Source organism: Mixophyes fleayi, chromosome 1 (genome assembly GCF_038048845.1).
Source record: "Mixophyes fleayi isolate aMixFle1 chromosome 1, aMixFle1.hap1, whole genome shotgun sequence".
In the NCBI taxonomy this organism is placed as follows: Eukaryota; Metazoa; Chordata; class Amphibia; order Anura; family Limnodynastidae; genus Mixophyes; species Mixophyes fleayi.
The window spans coordinates 268680473-268707444 of NC_134402.1; the positions used below are offsets into that span (position 1 = coordinate 268680473).

At 37.5% G+C, this 26972-nt stretch overlaps 1 protein-coding gene across 2 annotated transcripts in view; it reads left to right on the top strand.

Moving 5' to 3' along the window:
• The window catches only part of BNC2 (basonuclin zinc finger protein 2), a 453763-nt gene that overhangs the window by 108285 nt on the left and 318506 nt on the right, over positions 1-26972 (top strand). For both annotated transcript variants that reach the window (XM_075210871.1, XM_075210873.1), the window contains exon 2: positions 10031-10228. In XM_075210871.1, the coding sequence (XP_075066972.1) occupies positions 10031-10228 (198 nt within the window). The remainder of the gene's footprint in view (positions 1-10030; positions 10229-26972) is intronic.

Sequence of the window (26972 nt, forward strand, 5' to 3'; positions counted from 1 at the left end):
ATGGTGGCGCTATACTAATAAAATATAATATTTTATTACTGGAGAATTCCTTCAATTATTATCCATATTGTAATAAATTTGAATAAAACCGTCACAAATAGAAAACCTGGTTTGTGTTTCACATGATTTTGAAAATGAATGATAACCAATAAATCATTTTGTTTCAATGAATTGAATGCAGACTTTTTACATACACTCTCTTTAATGCCTTGTATCTTTATGGACAGTTCTGCAGAACATTTTATTAGGTTATAACAAAATTAATCATAAATCAATCATAGATATCTACCACTTTTCTCTTAGCTAATGATACCTCTTGTTTTACATATGCAAAATAGTCTGGTTATAACCTGCAGTAGTTCCATGGTCTTATTCCTCTAGTGCTTTACAGCATTAAGGTTACATAACAGTGAACCACCAAACTGTAAATGCAGACATAGTTAAAAGTATGCAAAGAACAAAGGGAAGCATCAAGACATCCCAGCTAAGTGCTCTATAAAGTTTTTGAAAATAAATGTAAACAATGCATTCTAATAATCTGTATATAAACTAATAATAACTTTGTTTGTATTCACCAGATTTTCACAATGTAAGGGAAAATGTTATATATGTATTTCATGTTTGTTGATTCATTTGCTCCCTTAATGTGGGATTATGACTTTCATGCTTTTTATGACAGGATAATGATTGTGCTGTTACACGTCTTTTACACAGAGTACACATTAAACAAATATCTGAACTGACAACAGATATCTAAACATATATTACATTTACTGTGTGTTAAATTCAGTATTCACCTCTCTTCACATGCATGTATTACCTTAATAAGTATGAATGAGAGTGTGAGGCTGAGCAGCCCATGTATTGGCAGGAGCATGCTCAATGTGCTCCTGAGAAGCACCTTGTGACATCAGCAAGTTACCAGTATTCAGTACATTGGCTCTGAATGATCACATGAGAACAGGGTCACAGGAATTCTTTCTGCCCTACACCAAGAGCTAACTTAAGTAATGCCTCATGCATGACACTAAGAGGGAGGGGCACAATGTGATGGCTGATTATCCTCAAGAATGGTATGTGTGACTGTTAATAGCTGTATACTGCAATTAGGTTTTTACTAAGGATTAATTATTAATGTTAGCTTTTGCAAAACTCCATGACAATAAACCTAAGGAGATGTGGGGGAAAGTACAGTACATATTACAAATGGGTGTAAAAAAAATCATGCATATGCAGGGATACTAAGTTCTCCCATTTGATGTTGGAGGAGTGTAATGGAGAAGTGTTTGTGTAGAAAAGCATTTAAGTGGGATAGGTGTGAGAACTAGTCATTAATCCTGTTATCTGATTTAATATAGTGTGCAATTATACGTTTCTGCATATAAAGAAATGTCTGCTTACTGCAAATAATATACATATTTTGCATATTTGACACATGGAGAGATAAATGTGTAGCCTGCAAAAATATTGTCTGCCAAAAGACATTTAAACAAAGTTCAACCATAGATTTACTGACTGTTAGTAATAAATAAAAAAAATGATACCATGTTGGAAGTAGTAAACTACACATATCATTCACCACACAATGCTTTGGAGCAGAATTGGGTTATGAGCCTTTACATTATATCTCTGACTACCTTTATCTGATAGAAAGGACTACTTTCACTCTGATACCTTTCAACATTTAAAATAGCTTAAATAATGTGTCAGCTAAAATATTGTCTGTCAGTGAAATAGTAATTGGGTTGGCAGCCCTGCATTTAGAACACGTAAAGATTAGACGTGAAGAATAATGTAGCCTTATTAAAACCGTAATCTCAAAAATGCCTTTTTTTTATCATTTTTTTTTAACAGCAGATTTTGTACCTTTTGAAACATGCTGATAGTCACCTTTACAAGATCACTCAGTTTTCCATTCACAAAATCGCTCTGTGGTGGAATTTGACATTGCACTAATACAAGAAACAGTCTCCCAGCTGCAATACGTTTGTGTTTCAGCTCTCAAGCTTGTTCATGAGGAGAGTGTAACCTGATCCCTGAGTCAGAACCAGTTGTCTATCAGTCAGTCAGGAAGATTTTTGTATTCCTACATACAAGCACACTGAGCAGAGGGGCATTCAAAACCTCTCTGTTTATTATATCATATGTCATGGCTGCTATAGTAATCACATGCCACTTAGCAGTTTTTAAGAAAAATACTAAGGGAAAAATAATTAAATGGTGATTATTATTATTATTATCATCTATAAAGCAGAGACATATTATGCAGCTCTGTACACAGAGAACATCATGACATGACACAAACAAATTACATACAATGACATGAAACAGAAGGTTTCATATAGCAACTTTAAAACTCCAAATCCTATCTGTTACTGGGAAAGCATTGCAATAGTTATTTGTCCTACCCTGTTAAAATCTAATTAATTTCTTTCTAAAAAAAATAATATATATTTTCAATTAGTGAATTCTAAAAACTCCACATACCGTATATCCTCCAAGTGTCATTCTGACCTAGACATGTCTAACTTAGTATATGGGATTTTGAAAGTTACAAACCTTTATATTTGGTTTATGCCAATGTCTGTTTTCTGTTAGTTTTCAGTTAATTAACATGGCTAATAAGCATTAATATTAAAAATATAACAGATGTGTAATACGAATTTTAAAGGAAATGCCCTTTATCTTTTGATAGCTGTACTCCCCATATATCAATTTGTCGTGAGATTCCACTATTATGTGAATTTTTAGGCAGTGTGAAATAGACATATTCAATAGCTGATAATTTGCATCCACTGCATCACCCCCTGGCACACTCAGGAGACATGTACCATGCTCCGAAGCATAACTGCCTGTCATGTTCAAGTAAATCCACATCAGGCTTTGATGTGGGCTTGGGGTTATGGTCAGACTAGGGAAGGGATGTACCCCCTAACAAAGTTGTTGGCTCTCCATCCAAACAAAGAATACTTATAGTTTGGTCCGCCATATTAATCGCTGGCCCACGCTAAGTGCTCTGCCAGCTGTGGCTGACAGCTGCAGAGTGCAACTGTTGCTCATATGAGAGCAGTTTGCCTACTGCCAACCAGGGAATGTTTGTTTGTCTGCCTACTGCCAACTAGGGATTATATAGTGATTATATATATATATATTTGGCTCAGTATATTATTGTTGGCACCAGTTATGGCTCAGCATAACATACTTAGCACCAGATATGTATATTTTTTTCTAGTTGCCACCAAATATGGTTCAGTAAACTATTACTAGAATAAGATATGTCTCAGCTTTTCTATTTTTGGCTCAAGCTTTTTGGCATTTTCTATTTTGCACCAGATACAGGATTTTGTCTAATTGGCACCACATTCACAAGGCAATATGAAATCTGGCAATTAATGTTTACTAGTTTACGCTTTGCTTCCTCTGCTTTTTGCACTGTTTTTTGTATGCTGTTGTTATGCACGTTTAGTTGCTATCCAATAACGATTGTCGATTGCCATAATGTGGTTAAAAAGCACAATGTGATTTAATAGCCAAAAGTAGCAGAATAACAATCAGAATAAAATAATTACAGGCATTACTTATCGCAGGCGCCCTGGATCCAGTGTACAGTCATTCAGGTCTGAAGGCTGTGGTCAAGTAGACTGATCACTGGGTCCAGAGCCCCTGCTTATATACAGTCAGTGAATACAGTATAACAATGCAGGTGATGTGGCTTGCTTCCATAGGTCCAGGCTTCAGGAGGGTCCAGTGTAATGCAGGTCATAGGCCAGTTCAAATGAAAATGTCCAAAGGTGGGGGTCTGCTGTAAACTAGTCTATTTATACTACATAAACAATATCATTTTAAACATTTATTCCCTATCATCAATAACTAGAGTATGCAATGTGCGATCACTTTGGCGAATGGACCGGACAACTGCAAATAAATATAGGATTAAAATGATACCAAACATGACATATTTCCTGTAACCTAAACCTTTGATTTCACTAACATGTATATAACTTATAATATTAACCGTAAACATTGCAACATTTTGACATAAACAACTATGTGTTGGTATCCAGGATTCTAGTGGTACTGTTAAGCACACAGACACGTCTATTGCTGAGGCCTTTCGTTCTTACTATGCAAATCTTTATCATATTCGCCCTCATATATCAGAAGAAGATTTATCTCTCTCGGATAAAGAAATAGGAAAATACTTGCGAGACATTGATTTTCCAAAAATATCACAAGAGGCAGGCAAGAGAGCTTTTAGATTCTCCCTTTTCTCTCACCGAACTTAATGAGGCTATCAAGTCCTCCCCTCTGGGAAAGAGCCCGGGTCAAGATGGGTTCTCCATCTCATATTATAAAACATTTATAGAGAAACTATCCCCCATTCTACTAGATGCCTTTAATGACATATCTGATACAACTGGGTTCTCACCCCAATCACTGGAGGCGCACATAACAGTCATCCCTAAGGAAGGAAAGGACCCAGCATTATGCCCTAGTTACCCAATATCTCTTCTGAACATTGATGTTAAGTTATTTGCAAAATTGATATCTAATAGACTAAAATATCTTCTCCCTGAACTTTTCTCAAACGACCAAGTGGGGTTTATTCCTGGCAGAGAAGCTAAAGACAATGCTACCAAGTTCATAAATTTAATACATCATGTCTCCTCTCTAGATATGCCCACGGTCCTCCTGTCTACCAATGCTGAGAAAGCTTTTGACAGGGTGGATTGGGGTTTTATGAGAGGTGTACTTTCTCACATGGGTCTTGGTCCGTTATGTCTTCAGAAAATTCTGGCCCTATATAGATCTCCAACCACCAAGGTAAGAGCAAACTGCACCCTTTCGGACTCCTTTACCATTTTTAATGGCACACGACAAGGTTGCCCATTCTCTCCCTTAATATTTGTCCTATGTATGAAGGCTCTGGCTAGGGCTATTTGGGCTAACCCTAACATTACAGGTCTCCAGATATGTAAGGGAGATTACCGTCTTGCCCAATTTGCTGACGACCTATTGGCCATCATCACCAACCAAAATTCGCTCACTACCTAATTTGATGTCAGAGTTCACTAACTTTGGTTCGCTTTCCAACTTTAAAATAAATTTTTCTAAATCAAATGCCCTTAATATCTCGGCTCCAGATCAAATGATAGATGGTCTCAAAGCTGCGTTCCCATTTAAATGGCAGGAGTCACACATTAGATATCTAGGGGTTTCCGTTGCGAGATCTAATGACCAATTATTTCACTTAAACGATTCCCCCCTTCTCTCTAAACTTAAAAGAAATTTGTCTATCTGGTCTTCCTCCAAATTCTCTTGGCTAGGTAAAATGAATATCATAAAAATGAATATCCTGCCCAAGGTTTTATATATTATGCAAACTCTTCCGATCTTGTTTCCCCAGAGGTTTCTCGATAGTCTCCAACACTGGATTCGAGACTTTGTTTGGGGGGGGGAGACCACGCTTTAAGCACTCTATTTTATTTAGACGAAAACATCAGGGTGGAGCTCAGTTACCAATGTTCCAGGGTTATCTACAGGCAGTTTGTTTGAGCAAGATTTTGGACTGGACCAGAGGACGTGACAAAAAACGGTGGGTGGTGATTGAGAATGATTTTAATCCAACTCCGCTGAGGGTCATGCCTTGGCTGTCCAAGATTCCCAGAATCCAGCATCCCACCGTAGGTCCTACACTACAAATGTGGAAGAGGACTCGATTCAGGGAAAATATCTCGGCATTCCCCTCACCTGTCACTCCCTTTGTTTTCAATCCGGACTTCCCTCCTGGTCTATCGGGGGTGGGATTTAGATTGTGGTCTCGGGCAGGGATTATAGGCCTTGGCCAGGTGGTGGTGAATGGTAAATTTCGTCCCTTTGCAGATCTTCAGCCCCTTTAACAAAACAATAGTCACATACATTGGGCGCTTTCTTTAACACTCAATCCGTTATATAAATTTTCACCTTGTATGGGGAAATGTATAAATCCATACGATGTATATTCTTTCTTCAGTATATCTCAAACATGTAAAGAAAACATACAGACAAACATCGTGCGGATGGTAGACACAAAATGTACAATTTTCAACCGTCACCCACGATAAATAAAATGCACACGGTGGTAAGTATTTATAATAAAAATCCAATAGGTGTCATAACATAACTCTTCAGAGAAACACCCCTTAGGGGTATATGCTTACGAGACAAAACTCGAACATGCACTTCAAACAGCTGTCTTAAATCCAATTGATCACTTTCCAGACACGATAACCACCTTTTACGTTCCCTCAGCACATGTAATGAAGAGTTGAAACCAAAAAGGACATCTCGTGTGATACAATTTAAAATTTGTTTCTCTGAAGAGTTATGTTATGACACCTATTGGATTTTTATTATAAATACTTACCACCGTGTGCATTTTATTTATCGTGGGTGACGGTTGAAAATTGTACATTTTGTGTCTACCATCCGCACGATGTTTGTCTGTATGTTTTCTTTACATGTTTGAGATATACTGAAGAAAGAATATACATCGTATGGATTTATACGTTTCCCCATACAAGGTGAAAATTTATATAACGGATTGAGTGTTAAAGAAAGCGCCCAATGTATGTGACTATTGTTTTGTTAAATATTGCCATATTGTGAATTTTTAGTGGGGTTCACAGTCACATATTTAGGCTGCATATCTTAGTGGAGCGCCCAGGTATACTCTTATCTCTGTGCTATAGATCTTCAGCCCCTGTTCTCCTTGCCCTCAACTGAGTACTGGAGATATGTTCAGGTGGTACATTATATCCGTTCAATCGGAGGACCCAGATCTCTTAATAGACCTCCTTCCCCTCTTGAAAATCTCTGTTTATCTAAAACCGCACCGAGCCATGCTATATCTGTGATTTATAAACTTTTGATGGAGGACCAGTTCAGATCCCCGCCTCCCTTTGTAAGTTTGTGGGAACGGTTTTTAGCTCCACACATAACTTCAGCATCTTGGCAGAAGATATACACTAACACTCACACTTGTTCATTAAGTATTTCTGTAATTGAGACTCACTATAAACTTTTGACAAGGTGGTACAGATGCCCTACAGTTCTACACAGATTTAATCCTAAAATGTCTGCCTCCTGCTGGAGATGTTTCAATGCTGTCGGTTCATTAATACACATATGGTGGGAATGCTCAACTATTTCTTCCTTCCGGAGTGAAGTTATTAGAATCTCTAGTATCATCATAGGACAGGATGTGCCAACTGACCCGGGCTTTTGGCTATTATCCTTTTCCTCAATCCAATCCTCTAAATACCAAAAATCCTTATTAAAACACCTTAATAATGCAGCTAGAGCAGTCATACCCACACGTTGGAGATCTCGAATCCCTCCTTCAATTATGGAGTGGTTCAATAGAATTGATTACTACATGTCCATGGACGATATTATTTTCTCTGCTAATGATAAATATTCTGAATATTTGGCCACTTGGTGTTCCTGGATAAATTTCAAAGATTCAGGTGACTTTAAATATGTGTGTTCAACATTGGTATAAAGTCTCAGTCCCCCTTCCTTTTCCCTCCTCTTCTTCCTAATGTGTCCTTTCTTTACTTTTCTGTTTTCTTTCCCTCACTCTAAGTGTCTCCCTTCTCTTTTGGGAGTGCAATTGATGTTATGCCTTTCTTGACATTTTAAAATAATGCGAAATGAGTCTTGATGGATTTTGTAACAAATGGTTGATCAGTCTGTTCAATTGTCACATTGTGCCTTACCATTTTGCCATCACAGCATCCATGTAATTTTACATGAGTAATCGCATGAAAATAAAGAATGTATAAAAAAAATAACTATGTGTTGCAACTACTATTAATGTGTACTAATTACAAATGTGCATGTTCGTGCATATGTGTGTAAATGAAAAAACCAACAATGATTGCCACGTGTTGTAGCTGAATACCCTCCTCTACGCCGTAGCGTGCTATACGCACAATTTCGGACAAAGACAATCAAGATTTCAGATATTAATTGAAGTGACTATATCCAATTATCTGACTTCGACACTATCCATGGGCTCAGCTTTTTAATGGTCAAATGAGGCATGGAGATTAGGCATAATAGTGTAGTATTTTTTATTTAATTCTAACTAGTGTAAATGATTTAATACATCAACAATATAGACAAGCCACTTCTCTCACAGAGAACCAATAGTGATCCTTATAGTAGAGCTGCTAAATTATATAGAAAATTGATTTGATAGAGAACCACTCGCTAAATAAATAGTCAAACTCATAGAAAAGATGAGAGAGAGAGAGAGAGATAAAGCTCACTGACTGAAGCCATTTGCTAGTGGCATAATACATATGATGAATGTCTAGGCACACTCATTGTAGTTCTGAAGGACTAGTAGTGACATCAAATCAAACTGGACCTGTAGACTGGATTGTATCAAAATATGATTTTGTATGTAAGTTTAAAACAACCCTATTAATAATTTATTTTTGGGGCATTTAAAGACTGCAGGTAAATCAAAGTAAACTGTTTGCAACCAAACCTTATGCAAATACTTTAGCTCCTGATGTAGGAGTTGGATATAAGTCCATTTGCTCCGCACAAAATGCATCTCTCATCTGTTTTGTCACACTAAAGTTGAGTGTCTCTTCCAACTGTGGCCTTTCACTAAGAGGAGTGGATAAAGAGTGCTCACATGTAAGTGTAGCATAGTAAGGACATGCATATGCAGGTTATCCATGGCTCTTTGGGCCCCATTTTGTTGTACACATATCTTGAGATATGAATCTGGCTATATTTTTACTCATTTTTACATGATGTAAAGTCAACTTTACATCATGTACCTTGTTATAGGCACCTTACTCAAAATGCGTTCGATTTCAGAACTCTAGGCGATAAAAACAACTGAGGGGTATATTTACTATGTGGTGGTTCCAATGAACCGCCGATTCCTGGTGCTTTAAAGTTGTTTTTTAAAACTGCACTTTTATTAAATAAAATTGATGTTTAAAGAAAATGACTTAAAAGCGTCAGGAATCGGCGGTTCTACAGAACCGCCGCACAGTAACTATACCCCTGAGTCTTTTCTTATGGTTTCCTATGTGGTTTACAAACCGGCGTTCGATACATTGCAGTGTTTGGATCCCAGGTTGAAAAACGGCATTGCGGTTTCCGATGTACTGCTTTAAAAACGTGTCATGTGTTTTTTACTTTGATAAATTACTTGGTTTGAAAACTGCACAAAAAGAAGCTTTTACATTTGTTGTTTGGAAAAAACATATTTTGATACATCTCAGTCATAAAGTCCTTAGCTCACTTTCATGGTAATAATATGACATTATCTGTTTTTTTTTCTCCTTAGCGTGTGATCCTTATGTAAGATAAGAAAATAACATGTAAATTATTTGATAAGAGTTAATGTAATTCTTGTTCACTGCAGTTCTATATACTTTTTCTCAGTGGGTCAATCCATAAGCAGAAGGCATTTAGATATAATGGCAATGGAATAGTAATGGAGCATTGCACTCAATATATTTGTTTAGGCTTAAATATTCCTGCACGCTACCTATCTTTTTATTTGCAGTCACATTTCATGTGCAGGAATACCTTACTTTAAGCAATAATACATCCTTTTTGATACCTTTTTATATTGTCCTTATGTTTCTATTGTTAATGTGGTGTAGTAGAGCACACATACTTTTATCCTCTGCCAAAATTGAAGTACAACATTAGTTTTAACTCTTTCATATTATTCCTGCTGTTTCACTACCAAGGACAAATAGATATTGTCCTTTTATGTTCAGGAACTTCAGTGCCCAAATACAATAATGTAATCCTTGTAGGCTATCATCCCCCAAATGTACTCGGTTAGATCCTTGCAAGTTTTTCTATATTTTTCACTGATTTACAACACCATATTTGGCCAGTAAACCCAATAATAGGCTTCATTAGTTATACAGGACAAGAATCCGGGGATGCCTTTAAAACAGTTGTTTTGCTACATAATAGGATATTGTTTTTTTTTTATCTGCAGGATTGCAATGGGGAGAGTGCCCCAACAATGAAACGCAACAGTGGTGACCAACCCAGTTCACACAGCACTCACGGTGTATCAGCTGCTGTTCCTTCCTGGGATTTAACATGGCCATCCAATAAGATGACTGACGACATCACAGCTTCATACTGGCCTGGGGCCTGGCAGGCCGAGCAGAAAGGAAAATCTGGAAAAACTGTAAGTATGCAGTGAGTCACTCAACTAAGGTGCAGGTAAACCTGGTGTGCTCGTGTCATTTTCATATATGTGGGGTCCTCAGTTACCAGAGAAGCAAGTGTTAGGAATTGCACGTGTAGGAGACGAAACAACTATGCAAGAATATTGGGGATTATTTTCATATAACTTGTATGTTTGTACACTTTTCTTGTACCGTCTGAACATTGAAACAACAATAGGATTAGAAAAAGCACTGTTATTATTATTATTATCTTAGACTGGTAAGGCGCCACAGTACTCTGCAGCGCCATACAGTAGGGAAAACAGTACATAAAACAGGGACATACAAGGTAGACAAAATAAGCGCAGCTATTACAACAATGGGTATGAAGGATCCTGCTTATTATAGAGCTTACATTCTAAGTGGAAGAGGGCACAGCTGAGACAAAAGGAGCAAATGTGGTTCAGAGTGTAGATTGAAGAAATGTGGCTCAGAGTGGAACAGTTGTGAGGGTGCATGAGTGTGAATAATGTTATCGAGGATAAGGTCACCTCTAAAAAAGAGATGGGTTTTCAAAAAGTGTATAAAGTGTTGAAGGCTGTGGGAAAGTCTGATTGAGCGTGGTAGGGAATTCCATAAGTGGGGAGCAGCACAGGAGAAGTCTTGTGCGGGAGTGAGAGGTGGTTACCAGAGACCAGACAAGGAACAGGTCAGAGGTAGATCTAAATGGGTGGGAGGGAGAGTATTTTGATATGAGATTTGAGATGTATGCAGGGGTAGTGTTGTTGAGGGATTTGTAGATACACTTCTCATGTCACAAGTTCCCTGTCGCTGCTGATTTAGCTTTGGAATGCTGTATGTTTCTGATAGGAAAAAATGAGATATAAAATGACCATGTAACTTCTGAGACATACCATCTACATAGCAGGCTTTTGAATTGATGGTTGACTCACTGGCCGTTCCGAGCATGACACAGGCTAAGACAGAATCCCACCTGCAGAAAGTCTGTTTCTATCTTTCCTACTCATTGTGAACCACTGTAGGAACCCACTCACTAATTTTCACTTCAAACCACATTTCCTGTTCTTATATAAAGAAGCTTCTCTTTTTTTTAATTAACATTTTCCCCATTAGGCTGAGTAGTAATAGTGCAGGTAGCCAGTCCACATAATTACTGTTATAAAAGGCACAACATTCTAGGGCAGTGACATGATTTTTAACACTCACTTTTAAGTAACCAAATATGGGACTAAGTTGATCTCTGTAGTGTACATCATCATCATCAATATTTATTTATATAGCACCACTAATTCCGCAGTACTTTACAGAAAACTCACTCACATCAGTCCCTGCCCCATTGGGGCGTAGGGGCATATTTTATTGGCCGCATTACTGTCAAAAGTAATGCGGCTTGCACACTATTACCGTTATTACGGTAATAGTGTTTGTAATTACCATTATTACGGTACCTTTAATGCCGGCTGTCTGCTCGCAGCTTAGGGAGCTGCAAGCTAAAATCCGGGTTAGAATTACCGTAATAACGGTAATACTTTTAACGCTGCGTTACTTTTGCAAGTAACGTTGCTAATTGAATATGCCACATACAGTCTAAATTCCCTAACATACATACACACACACACACACACACACACACACACACCCAGACAGACTGGGGTCAATTTTGATAGCAGCCAATTAACCTACTAGTGTATTTTTGGATTCTGGACATTTCACATGTTTGAATCTTTTACACTCTGTGTGTAGTCAACCCTCTAATGAGCTTATGTTATCAGTACAGTTGGTGATGGAGATTAAGTCTGCCTCTGTGGTACTATACACTAGAGCAGGCCTGGCCAACTTGTGGCTCTCCAGAAGTTATGAAACTACAAGGCCCAGCCTGCCTTGCCAGTTTTTGACTGTCTCTACTGGCAAAGCATGCTGGGATTTGTAGTTTCATAACACCTGGAGAGTCTCAGGTTGGCCAGGCCTGCACGAGGACTAAGACTGTTTGCCTGAGTTTTGTCTGATGTCACAGTGAACACATATCAGGTAGGAGTAACATTATACTATAGCAGGTGTCTCACATGAGTTGACATAAGTCCCATAGCAAAGACTTGATTGGGGTTAAGAGAGTTCAAGGCAAACCACCGATATAAACACATTGTCATGATGAGAGAATAAATCTGATATGATGAAATAGAATATTAAATGTCAGGGCCCCAAATAAAATATTGCATTAATACATAAAATTGAACCTGATTTTCAACTCAGATAAATATTTGACCAAATGTTTTAAAACATTTGGTCAATTAGCCCAGTAGGAGGTAATTAGGTTGAGCAAACCTTTTTGTGAGGAGACCTGCTTAAGAGATGCAGATCACAGACATCCATTGTTTTTGATCATGTATTCCACTTCCTAATTGACTTCCTTTCAATAGGTAGTGTAAACATAAAGAACCACTAGATGTAAATGAGAGAGCCATATGCCTAGGTTTGAATCTTGGAAACAAAGACCACATTTGAATGCCTATACAGGTATATAGAAATATGGGCTTCAAAGGAAAATGTCTTCATAGTTCATATTTCTGGCACTCTATACTGAGGAGCAGAAATCTCACCAGGGTTGTGAATGACAGGTACTGACGGTATCCAGGAACAGCTATAATCACATATCTTTGGAAAAGGTATGTCACATTTTCATAATTCCATCATGTTTGGTATTTAAATGTGATTAGATGAGATTATGACCGGTTTATTGAAAGGGGAGTTATGTCTCTGAGATATATCTGTGAACAATTACCTGAAGGTCAAAACTTTGGGAATGTTTGTGAGCAAACTATAGTGACACCCAGGGGACATCCGTGCCCCCCTATTAGCATTAACACTGCCCCTGTGAAGAACGTCCCATTTCATTTTGCTTAAAAAAACTGTGTTGGGAAGGGGCAAGTTGTCAGTTTCTTGGGGATCAATCTAATTGAAGGATTGCCCTTCTTTTCTGCCTACCCCCATGCATACAGATTATGATAAGTAAGTTATGCTCTGTACTTTCATCCCATTTGTTTTTATTACTGTTTGTAATTTTTTACTTGTATGTCAAAACTTTACTTTTTTTTTATTCTCTGCATTGTACTTTTTGTATATTAACTCTAACAATTTAATAGTTCTGTCCTTATTGCTCTAAAACAAATTCATTGTCTGTTTAGAAGAGACAGATTGCTTGGCTGGATTAACTCTTTAGAAACCAGTGTGTGAATGGTTAACTGTTTAGCTACCCGAGCACAGAGTGTGTGCAATTGGGTTATTAAGTCATAGGAATGTTACGGGCCTTATTCATAGCTGGTGACTGTTGCTGAGAGGTGTGAAGCGTGGTATGTGTTCGGAAGGGAACAGCGAAATCTGTAGACTTAGAGGAAGAGGTGAGTGTGAGATTTAGGCTGGAATCCTGTGTGTTCCCTTACAGTAAGCTTCCAAGTCACAATTGCACAGAGGGCGATTTGTGACCGATAAAGGGGTTCAGGAGCGGTTTCCTGACAAAATAGAAGTGATATATTGTATGACTGTTGGAATATATGATAAGATATCTAATCATGGAGTAGCTAGAGGGGCTTATGCCTGACACACATGCATATAAGGACATTCGTTCTATTCATTAAAGAGACAGAAATGCTTAAAATGTCTTAAAAATTGTCATTCATGCTTACTAGTGCCTGAATGATTGCTAGGAAGTTTTCAACCATCCATTGATGAATAAATTGGTTGACTAACTAACAGTTTTGTTTCTCATGTTTTAAATGTTATACCATGCATTTGTCCTTTTTAGAAATATATTTTTTCCATTAAAAGATCCTTAGCAGATGATTCAATTTCTTAGTTATTATGAAAAGATCAGGAGAATTCTTTTGTGTCACTTTTCTCTCCTCAAGTCCCTCTAAAAAATGAAACTTGTTATGAAAAAGTTATAGGACGTTATGGAAGTAGGCAGTAACACATATGTCTTTGAAGATTAAAATCTGTGTCTTTGAAATGTATATTTATATTATTGATGACAGTACCATTCTACAAAGATGTTTTGATAAATGAAAAACTGCATCCATGACAACTGTCTTGACCAATCACGTGTTCTGTAGATGAATGTTGGGCATGAGGCTCCTACAAGGGCAAAATATGAGTATCCCTGAGCCAATGCAGAACAGCAAACTCTGATTTATAATGCATGTAGATGGAATTCCAGCACTGACAAAGTTAAGGGAATGTTTTATACAGCTGCCAGGTCTAACGCTGCTTGCTTAAGGAATTCATTGTGTTTGACCAGAAGGTTATGTTTTCCATTAATTGCAACAGTTTCCAAATACTTTGACTTTCTCAATATGTCATACACACTCATGTTCAAAGGGGGCGGAAACCATCAAAATCCTCATTACTTCTTTGATGCAGAGTGACTAGGCAGCCAGCTACATAATCCTGGATGCTGTAGGAAGTGTAATTTCTTTTTGTGGGACTTATTAAGTAAACTATTACAGCCCTCCAATACATTAGGATAAATTTAATAAAAGTTACATAGCTTCTGCCTTTTTAGTGCCAATTTAGTTTTAGGTGAAGTCCCAAACAATATATACTACAAGGATTAATTCAAAAATAGCTATGTATTCCTCTAAATTAAATGTTCATATATTACTTATTTATCCTCTATCCTAATGAAAGCAGGACACCTGTCAATCTATATTGTTGTAGTCCTGAAGTTAACCCAGATATATTGTGCAGTCTGAGAATATGTGAAAGGGTGGATAAACCCCAAAAAATAAATTTGCACACTGTAACAGGATTAGTCTCAAAGGTATCTTTTGGTTAGGGCGTGCTAACTCACTTCTTTGCCCCCCATTCATCAAGTTGTCAGTTGTCAGCTAGGTCGCTTATTACTTTTGCTGTAGTGGCTTAATGCACAACATTACACAATAGCAATAAAGCCCCCCACCCCCTCTCTCAGCAGTCATTGTGGTCATGTTACGTGGTTGCAGTTCTTCAGGGACAGGACTCTCTCTTATCTCCACTGTAGTAGAATTGTGTTTCTTTCTCTGACAAACTCAGGAGTCTCCTTAGATCCTTTCTGGTGGAATCCACTGCTCTTGGGACAAACCTCTTGTCCGTCTCCAAATGGTCCACTTTCACAGATCTGTAACTTCTCTCTATCGCACAGAATCTCTTTAGTAAAATCCAGTTCTCTTTAACAGACCTCTTGTCCGTATCCAACTGATCCTCTGATGCTTCTTGCACCACATCTTCGCCACAGAGAAGTTTCCTGAGCTCTATACTGAGCTGCAAATGGGTGGTCACACACCTTTTCAGTTCTGTTGGGAAGGGTTCCATACTACAGGGCATGGTCAGGTTGCAAACTAGCACCACTTAGCCTGCAAGCACCACAATATCAGTGTTTCTTCAGATTTTAATATAATATTCTTATACTCTTCCCCATCCATCACAAATAGCAAAACACATATTTTACATATTACAGGGAATTACCAAATTATAAATGATAAATAAATAAATTTTATGAATGTCAACATTCAGCAAGGGGATGGGACAGCTCATACTGGGAAGACTTCTTTAAGAAAGTATATTTTAGTTATTTCAGGTATATTATTTAGCTCAACAATGGCCTCCTTTGGTAATATCCAGTACTTGGTTTACTTACTTTTGAATCCATTGTTAAGTTTTTCCACTCCAGTACACATTGACAAAAAATGGCGAACAAAGAAATGTGTTATCTTTGTAATCACAAAGGTTTAACTCTAGAAATACTTTTTGCAAACTAAGTAAAAAATCCATTTTGATATTATATATTCAAATAAATTGCTTACCGCCCTAATGATTGGTGACTTTAATGTATTTGAGATGCACAGTGATCACTGTGAATAGCTTTTTAACTGCAGATGGGATTTAACTTTCCTTTACTGAAGCCAAATACATTTATATAGTTTTCATTTATCGGGATAGATAGGCTCTATATATATATAGATAGATAGAGATATATATATATATATATATATATATATATATATATTATACCAGTGTCGACAGTAGTACTACTTTGCAATACTATTGAAAACTTTTGGAGGTTATTGCCCACACCTGCCAGAACTGGTCAGGCTGGTGGTCAGTGATCTAACACAACACGCTGCTGGCTGTAGTGCTCACATAGTGCAAAATGGTTTATTCTATTATAATAGGACTCTGTTGGGCTCCAAGTGCTGGGTGGCAAGTAAAAACAGCCGGGTGGAGCACACAGGAAATAGATGACGGGGAGAACACTGCAGCCTACACATAATATACCAGTGTAATAATATTATATATGTGGATTTATACTTAATTCTGAAATTTCCTTCTATGTTTTCCCCAATAAAATTCTTGATGACTGCAAGAAAAACCGAACAGCACTCACCTGAGCCGGCGTGATGCGTGTATGTGTGTGACAAAGAGTTTATCAAAAACAACCACCTGGTCTGTCTGAAGTGATTAAATCCTTCCCTATGTATGCCACACACTAGCTTTGCCATACCAACTATGCCACCACCGAGATTTCTTTTTGAAGAGCTGACACTCTTGTTTAGGAAGCCTTAGGTTTTCCCTTAGAACTAATCTAGCACAATTCACTTTAAACAAAGTTAAAATAGACCACAATGTTCTCCCTGGTTTTCAGCTATGTAGCGTTTTGACTAAACTGTCGCGTGATTTCGTAAGAACACAGAGACTTGAACTTATTAAGTGTAATTTCATATGAAAAATACATCCACAATGCTTAAGATAAAACATCTTTTTAATTTTTTTTTTCATTTGAAGTATTCCACTGCTTCTTTCTCACATCCTGGTCTTGTACTGTTTCTCACACGCCTGGTCTCTCTGTAGCTGTAGTCCACTCTTGCATCACGTGCAGTGCATGGCGATGTGCTTGCTTTAAGCTGGGGTGGCCTCACAGTTGCCACCTACCAGGCACGGCCATGCTATAAACTGATAGACTGCGAAAACCACTTGGGCACCACTGCTTTAGAGTATTAAGTTGGTCAGTTCATTTGTTATATAGGGGTTAATTGTGGGTCTGAATGAAGCTGTCCTTCTAATATGGAATAGGTGGTATTTGTAAACGCTGCCAAGCCTGGATGAGTCCATAGATTATTTAGTAATGTAATCTTAAAGGTCTGAGACTGCTATAGTATTGATCCTGCATAGCTGTGCACCAAACAGAATATATACCACTTCCAAACCGCATACAAATATCCCATAGGGGTTTACAAAGTCATTTTCTGGAACTGGTAGGAAAAGCAGTCAGCGAGAAAGAGTCGGAACTTGGTCCCTCGTTACAATTAGTGGTTGCTTAGGGGTCTTGCTTGCCAAAGCTATGACCAAGATAGTTCATATGTATTGCTGTTATTTTTAATTGCTTTTAACATTTTTCTAAACCTAGGTTCAAATATATGCCTCAATATAATCATGCTTTAAAATGGGCATACAGTCTCACACTTTATGAGCTAAAATGTAGAGAGTTAGCGTTATAAAGAGGGTGACGTACTATATAATGAAATTAATACATTTAAGACAGTTTATGCCTCATAGTAAGTGATGGTGAAGTTACAAAGAAGGAGCACTAAAATTAAAAAAAAAACAACAAATATTACCACACAAAAAATGGATTGCAAACTCTAGGAATCTCCCAGAGTTGGCAATTATGGTTATGTGGTCTGTATGTATGTGATATGTGTACATAGTTGACAACTATGCTGGACATGAATATAATTGCACCACTGTTAATACATAAAAGTGTAGCATTCATGCATAAAAAGGTGCCTTGCTGTTGGTTCATAAGCTTAGATCACACTTGACAATTTTTGAAAGTATCTTTACCCTCATCCAGTCACAACCTCCACTCACCCAGAAGTTATACAAAACCCACTGATTGTGCCTTGCAAAATACTTCCAGGTTGGCTACTACATTCTATCAGATAAATAACCAATGAGCAACAAGTTAAACTCCGCCCCTGGCTCTTATTGATAGGGTGACAGTCATTTTCTTGGGGTAAATATCTTCTACATGAAGTGCATGAAGATTTTTGTCCCTTAATTTCTCCACAGAAGCAAATAGGAGAAGAGAGGTGACCATTTTTTTGTGGTTCAGTTCGCAATATACAGACAGGGTGCAGGAGGTTAGTTAATTTGTCAGGTTTCACAATATTTCATGTATCTCCCAGGCATACCGGGAAAGAAGGCAAATATGTATTATAATATACCAGGTGTGTCAGGGAAGCCCAGTGAAACGAGAACACTGGACCTTTTTTCACATTTGCTGTTCTTAAACACAAGCACAGATATTAAGCTATAAAAATTGGTGATCAACTGCACAATGGAATCTAAAAGTAAAAAATAAGGTAAAGGCAACTGGTGCATTGCCTATGTTGTCACTTATATATTCAGAGATTATTTAGGCATATTTCTGGTAATTATTTATATGACATTTTAATCTTTTCTTCTTCTAAATTTGAGCAGAGATAACATGTCTGTTTGGTCTTACAGAGGCTTAGAGATAATTCTTTATAGCCCAACATAGAGAAGTGCATTTTTGAAGGGGGTTGCAATATTCCTTTTCTTGGGTACATTATTTTGAGGGAGAAGTTCTAGTTTTGTGGTTCCCCCAATTACTATTATCAGTTTATTGAAAATCTTTTCCTCCATAGTAGCTCCCATCACAGTCCTTGCTAGGAGGGGAGCAAATGTTTGAGACTAGTCTCCTAAGTCACTTACTGTTTTTCCAACACTGAAAGAGGGTTTTAACTAGGCCTCCATTTTTATATACCCAGATCTCCAAATCACCTTTGCTGCAGAGGTGGTAGTGGGAGCAGTACTCTCACATCCATCCTCCATCACAAATAAAATATATCTTCGCCCATATTTCATCCAAAGGTACCACCCATTGCCAAATCCAAATAGGAGTCAACAGAGAACTGTTAGCCAGTTTCCCCTAATCAATACCAAGGTATGGAGGCATGGCTAGAGGGAGAATTTCATTCTATTGCAGTTGCTGACGATCAAAAGAACTTAGAATTCATTGAAAAAACAAAAAGGATTAAATCCTTGTCCAGCCAGATAGATTCTTTTCTGGACTAATTTTATTATCCCTTTTTGATATCTGTGCAATAAAACATCTACAGTGCATTGCAAAACCCACTGTGCACCTTGCTTTGTGCAAGTGTACCTAGATTTCCTCCAAGGCTCATGGATTTGCGGAGTGAGTTTACAGTGTATGCAGAGACTGTGGGGAGGAATTGAGTGAAGTGAGGGCATTCCTAGCAAATTTATTTTCAGTGGAGAAGCAAAATTTAATTTTTCGTATGAAATTATTGGAAAGAGGTGAAGAAGCGGAAAGGCGTATTTTTAGGGGCATTTCTTACTTTGTAGAGTTGCGCATGGCCATTTCCTCCGCAAAAGAAATTGAATTTTGCACTGGTAAGCTTCGGATCTTGTCCTACACTTTTTGTGCCTCCATGTTGCATTTGTGCGGAGAAGCATCTAGGCGTACAACATTGGTAATTGCGTCTAGCATCTTAAATCAGCACTTGAATTGCATGATTACAAAAATAGAGAACTTGTTATGTAAAACAAAACATTAGTTAAACAAACAAACAACAGGAATGAGAAAATATTTTGGAGGCAGGTGAATGATAAAATTTATAATTAAGAGTAAAATGTTATTTAGTATGTTGAAGACATATGCCTGTTTCTTGATTTCCACCAAGAGCATTACTTTTGTTTCATAGTACCTTAATGCAGCATGAATCTTTCTTGTACTGAAATTATTACTACCTAGATGAATTGCATATAATTACTATTTGTACTGTTCTATAAAGCTATTCCGTATGAATAGCATGTATGCCGTGGCATTTCTTTGTAATTCACAATTAAACAAGCAACATCCATTATTCAAAATTAACATAATATTAAGTTAACTAAAATATAATCCATTTCTTTTTCTCTGCTAGTGGTAAAATAAAACAGTTTTAAAGAACATTTAACTGGCATTTCTCTTCTCTCAGTGTTTAATAAGCACTTATTGCTATACAAAAAAACTGTTAGCCTGGGTAAAGTCGCACCTTGAGCACTGATGTAAACTGAGTTTCTTGAACTACATTAAAATTTGCCATACTCCTCCCCTGACGATTGAGAGATTTACATCTGGTAGCGATTCAGTCAGCCGGATGGAAGAGCACTCCCTTTGGATTGCTGATAAGCGGACACATGACATTTGCAAAGAGCAGTTTGCCCACTGGAGTGCCAGGGCAAACTGCAGCAAAATCCACCCTTCCAATTTCATCAGAAACGGAGGGAATATTGCAAATGACACCACCAAATCAACTGTAAATAGATGATAATTTGATTGACATCTGGAAAGCTGTCACAGATTGAGCAGCCTATAACAGGAGCATTTACCCAGTGCAAAGACAGCTTTCTAGTAAATCACTTTTTGTCCAGTGGGGCCCAGCCAGAATATAATTGCTTGTCCTTGCCTTCATTGCAAATTCCCTATTACCGTTACCAGCAGTGTCTCATCATTTAAAGGAAAGTTGTCTTCAAAAAAATGCACATTTTTGTGTTAACACATTGTGTTCCAGCATGTAAGCAACCATTTTTTGTATAGAGGACAATGGATTTAACTTTTGTTTGATTAGAGACAGTGGCTTAGTTAGAGGCCTAAAGGCCCCTGTTTAAATCTTGGTCCTGTACCCCTTCCTCTCCTCATGCACTTCTGCTGTTCCCATTTAGCATGCAAATGTTTTCCCTCCCCCTTCATCCACAATGTTCTTTTTTTTTAAGAATATCTAATATCTGGACAGTAGACTGATATAGGGCTTCTCTTTTGTCAGCAGTTAGTGTAAACTGGACCTAGTAGTAAATGACAAGGCAGATACTAATTGATCCAATTTGCCCGGCAAGAGCTGATTCAGCTAGCCCTTGCTTTTGCCTGCTCTTTCCTTCTCTTAAAGGATGTCCTTGTGCCATTGCATGTGACATCACAGGGCTGATCATTGCTTTATTCTGAATGCTGTGTGCATGTGATTGAGGGCCAGGAACCACAGCCATGGTATGCAGTGATGGCAACGACAGCTACCACTTTTGTTGGCTGAAGGTATGTGGTACGGTGATAATTATGCCACTGATTAGAAGTTAGCAGTTTACAGGAAGGGGCATTGATACCCGCTCAGCTTGTATCAAACTGGCGAAGAGGAGCCTGAGATGTAGTGTAAGACCCATTAGGGATGCTGGCATATGCGGCAAATGTTATCATTTTGTTTTGGGTATATTTTAACACAATAAAATAAAATGTATTTTATTGTCTATTCGCCGGAGTTATACTTTAATGACGAGAGGTATTTTGTAAGAGGTACATTTTTAACGTTTTGCAATATGTCGGGTTCCTCTGGAATTTATTTTTTAATCCGTCAAAGCACATTTTATAATGTTTTTTTAGGGGAGAAGGTGTGACAAAGAGGGCTTTCTTTCATGAAATATTTGGATATGGTGTTTTTTAACAGCAATATATTTTTATTACATTTATTACATTTTCAACAAACTTAAGGGGTACAGAAAGCAAAAAAGAGGGCATAAGGGGAAGAGGAGGGGAGAGAAATACATAGTGGAGAGCAGAGCCGGATTAACAATAGGGCTAAAGGGGCTACAGCCCAGTGTCCTCGGGCAGCTGGGGGGCCTGCCGGCATTCATCAGGTCCGACTGTCACCTCTTCAAGGAGAATGGCAGGCAGCTAACAACAAATGTTATGCTGGTAGCTGTCTGCTGTCACTGTAGGACTTACGCGGCATGCAGTAATCTCCTTACTGAGGAGATCTCGTGAGAGTGAGACTATGGCTCATAGTCTCACTCTCACGAGGTCTTCTCAGTAAGGAGATTACTGTGCGGTGCGTAAGTGCTACAGGGAGTGGAATAACAGAAGGGAGGTAAGTTCACGGGGGGGGGGGGGTGGGGGGCTATCCGGGGGCCTACCTTCCCTTAATACGGCCCTGGTGGAGAGTAAAGTTAAATTGACTAAAGCACATGCTTACATTTATCTTTCTTTTTTTTAAGATCCATACATAGGGAAACAGGCAAAAGTGGGGGGAAAAATGGGACAACAGTTTTTCAAAGACTTGCCAAATATTTACTGCATTTACTTGAAACTTTAATTTGCCAGTTTTTCCAAGTATAATGGTATCCCCATACTGTATGTGTACCTTTATGGAAAATTTGATGCAGTTATAGGGTGAGAAATGGTTCTTGTCCCCAAGAGTAAATCCTCAGGTTAACATCCCTAAGTGTTATATGGAAATGGCAATTTGTCCAGATGGAATTGCTAGAATAGTCATTTATTAATGGCTCAATGGTACAAGAGGGTTATAAAAATAGGTTACTCTAAAAATAACAATAGATAAAACATGTAATGACTGATTACAGGCAAAATAATTATATAAAAATTGTAAAATAAACTATCCTAAAAATATATATTTTTTTATTTATTTTTACGAACATCGTTAGAGTAGACATGTTCTTTTGTTCTCTGAATGTATGGGATAATACATTAATGGGCCTTTAGAAAAATCCAAAAAGAGCTTGCAGCATAGAGAAATGTCCGAATTCTGGCATATTGTTGTGTTTTCTTCTTCCCATTATAACATCTCCCTCTAACAAGCTGTAACGTGTGCTTCTGGCACTGGGACCAAGCCAATAAGTGTTTGCCTCCCAGACAGGTTTATTATCTGTGCATCACGTACAGATCTCAGTTGTGCATTATGCTAAAAAGTGTTGCTAGTCAGTAGGGAACTGTATCCATTACTGTTAGGGTTATATACTTGCAGAGTAGATGAGGTTGAAAAATGACATGTCCATCAAGTTCAGCCTATGGTATAATTTCCCATCCCTGGACCTCAAGTATGGAACGCTTAACTATATCCTCAAGTGAATGATTAGCAATGGAGTAATACAGTGTAATAGTACCATCTCCATGTTTTACTAAAAACTAGCAATATCTTTAATATGTATTTTATTTATTTTGTTTACTTTTTACGCTTTAGACAAAGCTACTGTCTCAATTTGTAGAACATTGATTTAAAGTAATATAATTTAAAAAAAATTCTATACATGTTGTTTCATTATAAATGTATGTATTTTATGTTTCCCAATAATGTTACCTACAAACTATCATTTTGATTTGATAATATTATGTTACAATAAGTACTTTATGTATCACGATTACTGTATGTGTACATGTGTTATAAGTTCTTATTTTTGGGTTCAGTGTAATTTTTTAAATCTTATTTTTACAAAACAATGGAAAATTATATTCTGCTCATATATCTTAATTACCACTATTATTGAGATTGAGGCTAACAATATCCAAAAAAGCACCCAAAAATTGATTGCAGAGGTGTTGAATACTCAGAGTTAAATAAAACTGGGTATATTTTTTAAACAGGTAGAAAACTAATACAGAAAGCTATTATGTGACTTATAATAAGGGCACACAAAAGCGATCATAGTAATGTTTGCATAGTAAGCCTCGCAGTGATCTGCTATCTTTTCCAATGTGTATTCTAAATAGGTGGTACTATTAATGGTATGCAGGTGTCACTGGTGAGATGTATAGATGGCGCAATATTGTAGATGGTAACCATTCAAAAAATATATTCTAAATTAAATTTTATTTGAAAAAAGTGAATGTTGCCAGTGTTTGGCTTTTGACATTTTCAATGAAGCCTAAAAATACATGACTGAAACTATTTATGGGTACAGCTAATGACAGACAGATGATACAAATTGGTAATTAAAATATATTCTGAATTGGAACTGTAAATTAAACCAAATACAACACCAAGTAATATTGCAGTAGAGCAATACCAAATGCTTATTTCAAAGCAAATCCCTATCTATCCGTATAGAAATGCAATGGGAAATTGACTGGGATACACAATCTAGTGAAACAATGTAGTTAAACGACACATATCAATCAGGAGGCTGTTTGCGAAGGTATACAATCTCCCAGAGGAGGAATGGGTAATGTGTTACAACATATTGTCTTTTCTATGTGAATACTTTCTTTGGCAATTGATAGCAAAGAAGACAAAAAAAACAAATGTATTAATTTTCTACTGTGCCAGCATATATTATAAGGAATGAACTAAATATGCAGGAGCATACAACTGGACAAGAGGCAAGAACACCCTGCTTATTATAGCTAGTAATCTAAAGAATATTAGGAAGTGAAACAAAGGGCACAAGTGCTTGTCACCATACATAACTAATTACATTGTAATAGGTGGCATTACTTTCCTGCCAACAGTATCATGATCAAGGTTTATCTCAGTATGTTTTCTCACATATTCTTTACAGCCACTGTGCTGACTCACCGTCCCCAATCACACACAAAGTCTATGTCTTGTGTTTATTTTAGTTTACATATTTATTTCAGAACCAGTTGTAATGACCAATTTGTATCATCTGTCTGTCATTAACTGTGCCTAGAAACAAAAGATGCTTGAATTATGTGTTTTTAGGCTTAAAAATGGCGACAGCTGTAAGTGGCCAATTTTAGCTCTTCAATGTCTTAACTTTGTTTCAATAAAATAAAATTTGAAATCTATTTTTGGATTGATTACCAACTATACATTTCTTCAGCAACAGGTGCCAGTTGGGAGGTATGTACAGATGTGGGAGGAGCTAATGTATTGCGGAGGTAATACTTTGCATTTTAATGGAGATGCTGGGAGAAGTCAGTTAACAGAGAGCAACGTAATTTACCTTCATGGATTTTATCTGGCAACTTCTGTTTGGGTGTTTGGTGAGCCTTTAATATTACTGAAGTTTTTCAGCGTCCAATAATCTCTCATGTTTGCCTTGATATGTTAGCAATGTTGTATTCCAATTGCCACCCTTTAATTTCTTTCAATTTTAAATGTATCGCTAATCACTAGCATCAGTAAGCCCTTTATTTGTTGTAGAATGAGGGTCATTTTTGATACATAAAAAGTGCTGGTAAAGTTTTTCCCAAGTACAGTACAAATCTGCAAAATCACTGCATTGTACAAGAAAATGTTTTTTGTTGATTTTTTATTTACAAATATCTTCTTTTAGTTATATACAGAAAGGTATAGAAACAGAGCTCTGTGCAGAGTCCCAGCAGAAGTAAGTGCAGGGATGCACAGACACTGCTAATTGTAGACAGCATGCCTGCCTTGCAAGTGTCAGATGCCTTGATAGGAGTGACATGCAGCTAAATGGAACAGGGAGAGCGGCGTCCGTAGCCTGTTAGTCCATTAGTTTGCTCCGGCAGCTTGTTTTACTAAGGAGCCCTCTAATGGGTTCTCAGCAATAATTACTATCTCTCTTTCACATGCTATTCAACATGACAGGCACTTGCTAAAGTCGTAGCTAATATATTTGCACTCTAACAGCTCCAGGGTTTAGGGCTTTTTTATTTCCTTAAGGATGTATGGCCAAGAAATCACAGCAATATATTTGTGTCTTCTCTAATGTACTTGATGTGCTTTGTTTACTTTCCAGCATAAAGTAATGTGCTAAAAGGACCCGGTTAGATGCTATTTTGTTTTTTTACCTTTATTGTTCCAATATTGGATGGAATGGGTTTTATTGATATAAAAATGTTGTACATTATAACCATTACAATTATACATCACATGAAAAATATATTAAATAGTCCTTGATATGGCCATGTTTGTATTTTAAGCTTGGCTATTATAAGCTGATATTATGTTTTGGAACAGTGCTGTTCAACTTTGAGTAGTGATGCCCATTAGTTTGGATCCATATGGAGGGAGGCTGCAAAATTACATGAAAATAACATGTCAGGTGGAAGGCAGAATCACATGATGCTTCTGAGACGGAGGCCTGGATGGGACAAGGTTTTGTGCTTGCACATTTGAACAACACCCACTTTTTATGGCCTGTCCCCAATGTAGCAAATAACTGGGGACCTTTGCATTGGAAAAAAGGCATAGTGGCATGTAGACTAATTTTTTTCTTCTTTTTTTTAGCATGTGTGTCTTTTATTTGTTAGTGATTGTGCATAGTTGCCAACCTTTCCAGGTTCGCCTCCAGTGTTCTCGGTGGAGGCGAGGGGTGCATGAGGGGGGGGGGGGGTCGGTAAATTGCATAATTTTAGCCCCGTCCCATGACGCAATCATGCAAGCGCATCATTTTAAAATGGGGCGGGCCAAAATTAAGCGATTCCTGGAGAATCACATCATGGAATCTCAAAATCTGCCCACTTCACTAGGAAGTGGGCAGATGTGAGAGAATTGCCTGCTCTCCCGGGAGTTCTGGAGATTTACCCAGAATTCGGGAGTCTCCCGGACATTCCAGAAGAGTTGGCAAGTATGTGCTTATGATATCTAGGGCTATGTGTAGTATTGCAGATATAACATTATTGCAAGGCTGGAGGTTTATGTAATGGAATTATTATTTACTGACCAAATGTACATGATGGTGAACATGAGTTGCAGTATAAAAGGTGTTGGGAGGGGGGGCAGTTTGAAGAGGAAACAATATACATTTAAACAGTAGCTGTTTTAGGACTTCCTTGAAACTACATTTGGCTGGTTTTCAACTGATGTTAGATTAATAAAGAGTTTATATCTGAGTATTTTGTTGTGCAGAGCAAAAGGCCGTTTTACTTGTTGAATCTGCCTATATAACTGGTTTTATACAGCTATGCATAAA